Below are 10,836 nucleotides of genomic sequence, written 5' to 3' on the forward strand. Positions count from 1 at the left end.
TGAAAGTGAGTGGGAGTCTGTGGCTGGCCGCAGGCACTCAGAAGCTCTCAGCTGGAGGTGTATCTCTTGCCAAGTGGTGGTGTCCTGGGGTCTGTCAGACTGCGCTGGGGGAGACCTTCTGGAGTTGGCTTTGGCCAGAACACTCGCAAGGTTGTCAGGCAGGGCTGTTTCCTCCTCTAGGGGTGAGGTTCTTTTGAGGTTTTGTTGAGTGGTTTGTTTTTCTCCCCCCTTCTTTCCTCTGCTCCTCCTCCTCCTCTTCTTTCTCTCCCTCTCACTTTTTCTTTTTTTTCCCTAGTGCCAGATTCTACTTTGGTGCCACTGCCTGCGTTCCTGGTGGCTGGAGGAAGCCTGGCCTTCGGGACCCTGCTCTGCATCTGCGTCATCCTGAGGTGAGAAGGGCCCCGCGGCGGCCCTGCGGCAATCTCAGGCCTCACATCCAGCCTTGCCGGCGCTAGGAGGGTGGCCTTGGGCTGGAGAGCCCCGAGTGGAGTCCAGATATATTCGAGAGGCAGAATGGACAAGATCTGAGGACAGCTTAGATGGGGAGGACGAAGGAGAGGAAGGAATCAAGTCGGACCCTCAAGTTTCTGGCTTAAGCAGAACAACCAAGTAGAAGAACAAGGCTTACGTGTTGGAACCATTGGGGAAACCCCAAGTGGGCAAGTTTGGGAGGCCATTCAGATCATTGCCACCAGGCAGGTGGTAGTTGGGGCCATAGGAGAAGATGGGGCCAAAAATGTCATCTGTGGAGTACGACTGGAATATTGTGAAGAGGAGGAGCTGAGAAAGGGACTGAGAAGGAGTGGCCTGAAGGAGCAGAAGAGGCAGGAAAGCCTGGTTGTGAAAGTGTGTGTTAAACACTGAAGAAACACCTTAGGCTCTGGGATTGCAATATGAACATACCCTTCCTCTCCTAAGAGCCACAGTCTACAATGAGTAAAGTGCCACTTGAGAAGCACCGCAGCAGAAGTGCACGGGTACCTCTGAAGTGCCTGGCTAGACTACCTCCTTGGGGATATTCTGTGTTTTAAAATAAGCAGACCTAGTGGGTCACCTTTAAATGTCCTATCCTGGTGCCCCTCTCCAGTCGTGGTGAGGGCTTGGTTGGCACTCTGGTCACTGTAGTGCCATGCCTAATCATCCCAGTCTCTCTCCACTCATTCCCAAGCTTGCATTCCTAACAGTGCTCCCAGAGAATGGGCAATAAAGAAAACTTCCAGTGTTCACGATTTTACTGCAGGAACAGGCACTTTTGCATATGCTGAAGCCCTAAAGGAAATGAGGCTGGGCTCTGGCTTCAGATGGTGGTAAATTCCAATGATCATATAAGGAGAGAAGAAATTCCATCCTATTTCTTTCTGGTTTTCCCGTCTTTTCCCTTGTTTGTAACTTGCAAGGTTTCTACCCCGTGATTATGAGAGGTGGTCTTTGAGGTGTTTGGGAAGGAGGGGTAAGACTTTGGCAGACAGCTTTCCACATTCTAGCTCATTGGAGTCTCACAGTGACCCCAGAATAGCTCAGCCACCAAGGTGGTCTGGGTTGGAAGATGAGGAAGATAACAACTCAAACTGTGTTTGGGGTTGTTTTGCTTTGATTTTTCAATGAAGTAGCAAGCAAGCTGTTCCAAGGGTGTGCAGAAGATAAGGTTCTTAAAGAGTAATTCCCTGGAAGAGCCAAGAACTCACTGTCTTTTATACCTTTGGGCCAGAGAGGGCCCCTGCCAGCTTTCAGAGGTCTTCCTGCTCCCTTCTAAGGGATTCTTTGCCTCACGTCAGACACCTCTTCTTTCTGTATCTATATCATCTGGGTTTCAAATGGACTTTCTCATAATCCACCAGAGACCCTATGGAGCAGTGGACCCCCACCTTTCTGGCACCAGGAACCAGTTTTGTAGAAGACAGTCATGGACCAGAGGGTGGGGGCTGGTTTCAGGATGACTCAAGTGCGTTATATTTTTGTGCCCTGTTTCTATTACTGTTACATCAGCTTGACCTCAGACCATCAGGCGTTAGATCATGGAGGTTGGAGACCCCTGTTCTGGGGGATTCCTTGCCTTACCTCAGACACGTACTTCTGTGTTCTCTTTTTATTTCTTTATCATTGGGGCTTCAAAAGGTCTTTATCATAACCCACCACAGGCCCTGTGGAGTAAATATCGTGATTATGATTTCCCCTTGACAGGTGAGAAAATTAAAGCTGAAAGAAAGAAGAGTGATTACAGCTAGTAAGGGTGAGGAGGCTAGGGTTCAAACTCACAGCTTACACTTCTTGGATAGGGCCTTAGGGGTCATTTAGTCAAACTCTTGAATTTTACAAATGACACAACAGCAATGAGCTGACCTGCCCAGGAACACATTCTTTGTTAATAGCAGAGACAGGACAAGGACTCGTGTCCCAAGAGTGCCTGCCCACTGCACCAGCCTGCAGTCAGCTCAGACGTGGGCCTGGTCCTATACGTCCACGGTTGGCCAGTGGCCCCCCTAACGAGTGGTGCTCTCTTGCTGTGCTGTTAACCTCTAGGAGAGAAGTGTTAAGCTGGGTATCGGCCACAGTGCTCATCACAGACCTAGTTTGCTAATGTGCTGATGGTGCTTATACACTGGCTGGTTGCTACACAACCAGAGTCCCTGAAGTCACAGTGCCCTGTGCAGAGAACATAGCAGTTATTTATTTCCTAGCCTGATGAGTTTCCATCCTCCCATATAAGGGTAATTTATTTGGAAAGAGGCCAGTTAATTTCAAACAATGAAAAATCACACATCGCTTCTCGACCTTTTGGCTAAGATCATGTGTAGAAAAATCACACTATTTCCGAAGTCCCCCATGTCAAGAAAAGAGAATCAGTAGGGGTTTCCCTGGTGGCTCAGTGGTAAAGAACCCCCTTGCCAGTGCAGGAGATATGGGTTCGATCCCTGGTCCGGGAAGACCCTACACGCCGCAGAGCAACGAAGCCTGTCTACCACAACCATTGAGCCCGTGCTCTAGAGCTCGGGAAGCGCAGCTGTTGAGCCCGGGTGCCACAACTGTTGAAGCCTGTAAGCCCTGGATCCTGTACTCTGCAACAAGAGAAGCCGCCGCAAAAAGAAGCCTGTGCAGAGCAACAAAGAGTAGCCCCTGCTCCCTGCAACTAGAGAAAAGCCCACACACAGCGACGAAGACCCAGTGCAGCTAGAGAAAAATGAGTTTCAAGAGACGCTGTGGGAGCCTGGGGTGCCAGAATGGCTGGGCCACCATGACCACTGGGGCGGCCAGATTGTTACAGCGGGTGGAATGAGAGGCAGATGGAGGAAGTGAAGCCCACCAACCTGTGACCCCATCTTTTTATTTTTAGTACAGTTATTTTGTGTCTCAAGCAAAGCACAGTATTTTCCTAAGTATTTTTCCATCAATATCAGTGACAATTTTTAAAAATTTAAGTGTGCTGTTGAAGAAGGTGTACTATCTTTTTAAATGGATGTTGTAACTTAAAAGGGCCATTCTCCCCACTGTACTTCCTGTGCCGCAGCGTGCCCCCCATTTATATCTCTCTACTTTATGCCATCAGGCACTGGGAAAATAGGATTTTCATAGCAGAGAGTTATTGTTCTCCACATTTATTTAGAATGGCTAACACCATTAGATGAGGACTTCCTATATATATGCCTATGATTTAAATCATTTTGTATTGAATGTATTGTGTCATTTCAATATTTTAAAATCACACTCTCCCATCCCCGTGGTTAATTATAAGTGTTTTTTAAGTTTTTAAAGTGTTTTTTAAAAATTTTCTTTTAGTTGTAGAAACTTTTCTTAACACAAAATATTGCTGCGTACACGTTCAGTTACTTCAGTTGTGTTCGATTCTTTGTGACCCCATGGACTGTAGCCTGCAAGTTTCCTCTGTCCATGAAATTTTCCAGGCAGTGCTCAGACACCTGCCAAGGACAGGGCAGTACCAGGTTTGGACGGACCACAGGCCCAGAGGTTTCTAAGTCCCCTTTGAGCTTAGTGATTTGCTGAAAAAGTCTCATTCACTCCTCAAAATAGTTCGAAAGAAGAAAAGCTCATCTTTCTCAGTTATCCATCCAGTTGTTGAAAAAAATCTGAGGACAGAGACTGCTTTCCATATGGGTTAAGTAACATCAATAGAAACTTAACAAAAATTGTGACACAGGATGATTTCCTAAATATCAGCAGCTTGCTGAATACTGACAAATAGCAAAGAAGGACTAATGCGGAAGCTGAAGCTCCAATACTTTGGCCACCTGATGCGAAGAGCTGACTCATTCAAAAAGACCCTGATGCTGGGAAAGATTGAGGGCAGGAGAAGAGAGTGACAGAGGATGAGATGGTTGGATGGCATCCCTGATTCAATGGACATGAACTGGAGCAAATTCCAGGAGATGGTGAGGGACAGGGAAGCCTGGTGTGTTGCAGTCCATGGGGTCTCGAAGAGTTGGACACGACCTGGGGATGGAACAACAAAGCAAGAAGGGAGAAAAATCACACATTAAGCAGAGACAGCCACTGTTAAATTTTTAAAATGTGAAAGTCTGACAAACATACAGAAAAGCGCAGATGTCACACATGTACAGTCCCATGCATTTCCACAAAGACACCCATGCAGTTGACACCCAGATCAAGAGCACTTGACATTTAGATGAATTTTCTCCAAGTCTTTTTCCTCTGCATAGTCTCTCGTTTGTTTGTTTGTTTTTGGCTATGTGACATGATGGTTACCCATTCAGGGGTTGAACCCGTACCCCCTGCATAAGAAGCAAGGAGTCTTAACTACTGGACCACCAGGGTTTGTTTTTCAGAACCATGATTATTCTGTATCCATAACTCTGAATCCTGCCTTTTAAATGTAGCATTAGTTATATAACATAAGCACTTCTTCTTATTAAAATTTTTTATAAACCTCACTTTCATCACTTCTCCGTTAGATGGATATACCCAAGATCACTTAACCAACCTCCTATTACTGGGTAGTTGGACTGTTGCTTTGCTTTTATAAACGAGACTGTGTTGAACATGTTTGTGCATAAAGCTTTCTCCATAGCTATGTGCTTTCCTGAGGATATGTATATTCCCAGAAGCTGAAATCTCGGATCAGAGGGTCCGAATATTTTGAAATCCAGAGTGTAATGACTCTGTCTTCAGTTCTCTCATGAGAGAGGAGGATTCCACCCAAGAACCCAGCATAGCTCCAGTAAGCCCCCCTGCTGTGTTCTCTTCCTGTGCAGTGCCTGAATGGCGAAGCCCAAGTCACATTCTGCAGACTGTTTGTTCCATTTGGATAACAGGCTAAGAGCCAATGGCATATTTGGAGCCAGCTATCAATTATTTATCATAACAAGGACAGGAATAGCCTGTCGATATAAAAAGAAACCTAAGGAAAATCCCCAAACCTTGTTTTTGATGCTGGTTTCCCCTTCCCCCTCCCAGCCCTTCCTGAAGTAGCTGACATTTGGTAGAATTGAGAGAGACCACCTTGCTCCCGCTTTGGGGTCAGTGGGCAGTAAGTTAGTAGGTGACAAAGTGGGAAGCGGGGGGAAGATGGGCTGCCCCGATCAACGCAGGGAGGAGACCTGACTGTACCTTTGAAGACTGCTATCACCATCTCATCTTTCTTTGAGCTGTCAAGTGACTTTTCTCGGTTACTGAGCCCTGGCTTTGGGCCCAGAGTGGAGCAGGGTGAACGAAGCTGTGATCAGAGAGATGTCTATCTCCTTCCTGTTTAACATCGACTTTCCTGTCAAATGAGTCACCCGTGCCCAAGTGGTGCCCATGGCCGAGGCTGTGTGCATGGGCGAGTGTGGTGGGAGGGGACCCGGGGCGTAGGGAGAACTGGGGACTATGAGCATATTGGAAGCCAGAAGCGAAGGAGGGCTGTTGAGGGAGCAGGACAGTCCTTTTCCTTCCCCACTGAAAGAATACTGTCTCTCTTTTTTGAGTAAATAGATTTGAGACTGAACGTGTCCCTCTGGGCTGCCTCTACGGTTGTGTTAGTCTTTCAGTCATGTCCGTGTCTGACCCTTTGTGATCCCATGGGCTGTATGGCCTGCCAGGCTCCTCTGTCCATGGGATTCTCCAGGCAAGAGTACTGGAGTGGGTTGCCATTCCCTTCTTCAGGGGAGTCTTATGTACCCAGGAATCGAATCCAGGTCTCCTGAATTGTAGATGGATTCCTTACCGTCTGAGTGCAGCAGAACAAAGGACAAATTAGGTTCTCAGGTGCTATAAAGAGGCACTGAAAACCTCAGTTTCCCCATTGGTAAGTTGGACCCACCATGCATACCTATTCCCTTGGGGTATTTTTGATAGCTCTTCAGAGGATTATGTAGTTCCTAGTGACAGAAAGCAGCCAATGAATAGTTATCAGTCCTTGGAGCTGAGACCCAAGAGTGCCAGCCCACCAGGGCAGCCAGCTGTTGGTGTTTTTCTCTTGGGTTTACCACAGCAGGAACTCAACATTTGCGTGGTTTGTCTTTGTGTGTCTCTGTGAAGGTTCAACAAGACGGGGAAACTGCAGGCTCTGAAAGAAGGCAAGACGAGTGCACACCCGCCGTATTCTTTGGGCCAGCTGGTCCCTGAGAGGCCCAAGCCCACCCCAGCGCTTGTCCCCCTCATCTCCCCACCGGTGTCCCCCAGCAGCCTTGAATCTGACAACGCATCGAGGAACAGCCGACCGGATGCTAAGGGCCTTGGGAGCCCTTATGACGTCAGCAACAGAGGCTACTTCTTCCCCAGATAATGGGTAGGCCTAGCAGCCTGGGGCGTCAGGCCCCTGGACTGTGTGGATGCTTAGCATAAGTTGCTCCTCACTGCCATGCCAGCTTATCTCAGGTACTTGGGGCCTCTGGCTTCACCTTTACAGAAGCGCCTCACAGAAAATTCTACGCTGGGTGAAAAAAAGATTTGCTGTGTTTGTTTAGTTTTGAATCACCCTGACCCCAATGCCCTGATTACAGGGTGAGAGTGAACTCAGGCCCCTGTGAAGAGACGGGTGTCAAGACTCTACTGGCCACTCAGGTGGGCAGAGCTGGGTGACTGGGGAGGTTTGGGACTGCCCCCAGCTTTGGTGTGGATGAGCCGCTGGCCACCTGCGCACTCCCGCCCACCACGAGGAGCTGCAACCTCAGACAGGTGGGATGGATTTCCAGCCAGACTCCCCGAGTCGCTTATGTCTTCACCCACCGCAAACTCTAGAAACCCAAGTGCCTTCGAAATTCCTTTTTTTCTAGGCCTAAGTATGGGGGGAGGTCTCTTGTGCTTTTCTTTCCCTGCAGCAGAAGTGGGGGCAGATAGTATCTCAGGGCCTGATGGTTTGAAATGGAATTATAATTAGTTCCTCATCAGCATTTTCTGAATGTGAATGGTCGTCCTAGGCACTTGCTGAATCCAGAAGCAAGTGCACTGGCTCGATTTCCCTTTTTGGATCCCAGGACTTCAGGAGAGGAAGGAGGGGAGTGGGGCAGGGTCTCCAAGCTTATCTGTAGTAGCATTGCTGAGGGGGATGGAGGCCTCTGCACACGGTTCCCCGACTTCCCCAGCTCCCCGAAAGGAGAACTGGCATCAGGAAGGCATCTGCCAGTTGTGAAATCAACATTGCCTTGCTCCAGCTTTGTTTATTTTGTTTTCAACTGAGCCTGAGCAACCAGGGAAGATAATATTTATGCAAAAAGACAAAAGAACCTGGCAAGAATGGATTTTAATTAGGTTTTTAAAAAACTGCTGACTCTTTTATCTTCAGAGGGTAGAGCATCCAGTATCAGTTGAGAGTCAGTATATAAATAACAGAGGAAAGGCACAGTGGCATTGTTTAGCACAAAACTGAATCAAGTGACCAAGGACGAGAAAAGATTTTCCCCTATAAGAGAAGAGACTCTTTTCTAAATTTTGTTTTTGCCTTAAAAATTGAAAAAAAAAAAAAAGAAAGAGAGAGAAAAAACAACTCTGCCTCTCTTCTAATTTAGCGGAAAAGGCAGCTTGTTACTACTCCCCCAGGCGGTCGAGAAGGAAATGGTGTCCAGCTCCCAGGTCACAGTGCTGGGAAGCCAGCCTCCCACGATTACTCAGCAGGTCAGCTGAAAATCCCCACCACTGAAAGCCACGAATCCTCCGGTATCCGACGAGGTTCATTAAAAAAAAAATCCTAAGCTTGATGCCTTCCTCTTTTTAGTTAGTTCCTTGAATGTGATTGAGTTCCCCTAGCATTGGAGCACCGACTGAACGCCTAGGCGTGACGCTGCGCTAACCACTGCAGTGTGCTTTTCTGTCTAGGCTTCGAAAATTCAGTGAAGTTAGTGGTTACCCAGACAAGCACCCTCAAGTATCCTGGGAAGTCCCAGAAAGAAGCTGTGATTAAAATCAGTCGTGTAACCCACCACTAAAAATGTACCAGACCACAACACTTTTCTAGTAGTCTCCCGTTTTAGAAGAACCACCACCAGCACCAGACAGGTGGGAAAAGGACAGCAGTGATCATGTTTTGTTTACTGTTTGCCAGGCTCAAACTGTTATGACGTTGGGCTACGTGGTGACTTTCATTGCTGGCTTTGGCTGTAAATTTCAGAGTCTGTTGCTGCCTTTGGCAACTAATCTGAAGTTGACAAAAGTGAGGCAGGCGGTTTTGTTTTGTTTTTCTCTCAAGTTTTCGTGACCGAGACCAGCAAAAATGCTGTTAAAGGGAAATATAGAAAATGAGAATCTGCATGAGACAGGATGATTCTCTGCCCACAGTTAACTCTTGACAAAGTTTTACCCACGTGTAATATTAGCAGAGCCAGGCGGCGGTGCTGGTGGAAGATGTGAAATCCAGATAGCTCATGATTGCTGAGAGCTAGGCAGCTTTGATCTCCAAATTGTTATTGCTTTCATTATTATTTGAACGGAACTGCCTCCCCCCCCTCCTTTATTTTTTTATAAGCTAGTATAGATGAAGGAAAAATATTTGTCTTCTCTTGCTCGGTGTACATAGGTATACACCCCACGCTCTCTCTGTCTTTGAATCTATGGTCAGTGAATGTGTGTTTCAATTCACAGGTCGTTCTTACCTGTGTTTCTGCAGCACGCGTGTGATGCTACTCACCTAATACCTGTAGCAATCTGCTACACAGCCAGAAGGAAATGTTAGCCCAGCGACAGTTTTTTGTTACAGATGGACAGCTTATCCTGCTGGGTGGGAAACATTGAAAATATGCTAGTTCAGGATTTCAGTTAAAGTGGTCATTAATTCTTGTAGCATTAATGAAAAAAAATTTTGTTTTTTTAAGTGTCGAGGAAGTAGCATTGACTGTTTCTGCAAAGCCCTTTGCCCTGATGGAACCTTGTCCTTGGCAGTTTGTTTGCCAGGCTCTGGGCTCACCCCAGTCTCTGTCATCTGTCTGCTGTCCCTGAGGGAAGGAAACACCATTATAAGGGGTGGAATCTGCTCCTGGAACGGATTGGGAGCCCACCTGGTGGGGAGCAGAGCTCGGCTCAGCAGAGCTCAGTGGGACAGACTGGGGGTGATCATGGTTTGTGGGTTTCCTGTAGAATGTTCAGGAATGTCTTGCCTGGCTGCTTTGGTCCTGGGCTATATCGCTTCATCAAAGGCACTTAAGATTGCCCCAGTTGGGGAGGAGTCTGACACCCAGCTCCACATTGAGTTGGTAAGAATTTATCTTAATTTGGTGGTCCCTGGGAGCATGAGCCCTGGATCCCAGCCTCCCATGCAGCAGTTGGCAGAAGGGCTTTTGCCAAGCTGGCTCCACTTCTGTGCCAGACACTCCCGAGCATCCCCAAAAGGTCCTTCTAGCATCGCGTCCTCCGTGTAGCCTGGCTCCAGCACCAGCAAGTTTCTATGGCAACCTTAATGATGATTAAGGAACATTGTCAGATGTATGAACATATGCTCAAATGCAGATCTACTTCAGAAGGAAAGGATTGGAACAGCGTGTAGCAAGGCTATTAATTAATAGAGAAACCGTATTTGGATAGAGAGCACACATCTGTTAAATAGAATACCTCAACTTTATTTTTTTCTGGAGAGAAATAATAGTTTTAAGTTTGGTTGTTGTTTTTTTTTTTAAACCTAATTATCTGAAAGCAAATACCAAAGGCTGGTGATGTCTGTATATGGGGCAAAGGGTCAGTATAATTTTTTTCAGTGTTTTTTCTTTTTATCAGCTATTTTGCATTTAAAATGAAAATTGTAAGTGTTTGAAATAAAGAAGTTCTAAAAAATATGCCTGGGAGATAATGATGCTTTGGCGCCTGGGTCCTTTCAAGGAAAGACTTGCATGGTTACTCGGGGAAAGGGGTGAAGAAACATGGGTTTAAAGTCAAGGAGAACCATTTGGGGGGTGAACTTTTCCTTAATGCAGGATTAAATTACCTCTGGAAAAAAATCAGGTGAGTTTAAGAAATAAGTTGCAATTTCTAAAAGACTTTCATTTTGAAAGTTATTTCCCCAAAGGAGCCCTGGGCTTTCTGGAAAGGGCGTAGGTGCTTTGGCCTTTTTTACACCATTATCAGGTGATGGAGCTGGGGGGAAGGAAAAGGAAGGGCCATTATTCATCAGAAGACTGTTTATTGAACAGGGGTTGTTAACGGAATCACAAGTCAACCCTGAACCTCTCCATCATCAGGCTGCATCTGTCCCTTGTTGAAAAGGATCTTCCATAAACCTTGGGACACTGCCATCCCAAATCTTCCAAACAGAGGAAAGCCTTCATGTGGATGCTCTGTGGATAAGAGTTGCTGTGTAAACAGTTCAGGGCTGGGGAGGAGGAAACTGCATGGAAACCTGGAAATTGTGTAACTCAGTCCGAAAGCTGAAGTGCCAGGCCCTGCTGTGCAGCCCCCCAACCC

General features: G+C 46.9%; 1 protein-coding gene across 1 annotated transcript in view; it reads left to right on the forward strand.

Moving 5' to 3' along the window:
- Positions 1–10,211, forward strand: part of IL6R (interleukin 6 receptor) — a 55,026-nt gene extending 44,815 nt beyond the window's left edge. Inside the window, exons 9-10 of the mRNA XM_018046192.1 lie at positions 296–389; positions 6,490–10,211. Coding sequence (XP_017901681.1) covers positions 296–389; positions 6,490–6,736 — 341 coding nt within the window. The 3' untranslated portion in view covers positions 6,737–10,211. The remainder of the gene's footprint in view (positions 1–295; positions 390–6,489) is intronic.

This window comes from Capra hircus, chromosome 3 (genome assembly GCF_001704415.2).
Source record: "Capra hircus breed San Clemente chromosome 3, ASM170441v1, whole genome shotgun sequence".
NCBI classification, from domain to species: domain Eukaryota; kingdom Metazoa; phylum Chordata; class Mammalia; order Artiodactyla; family Bovidae; genus Capra; species Capra hircus.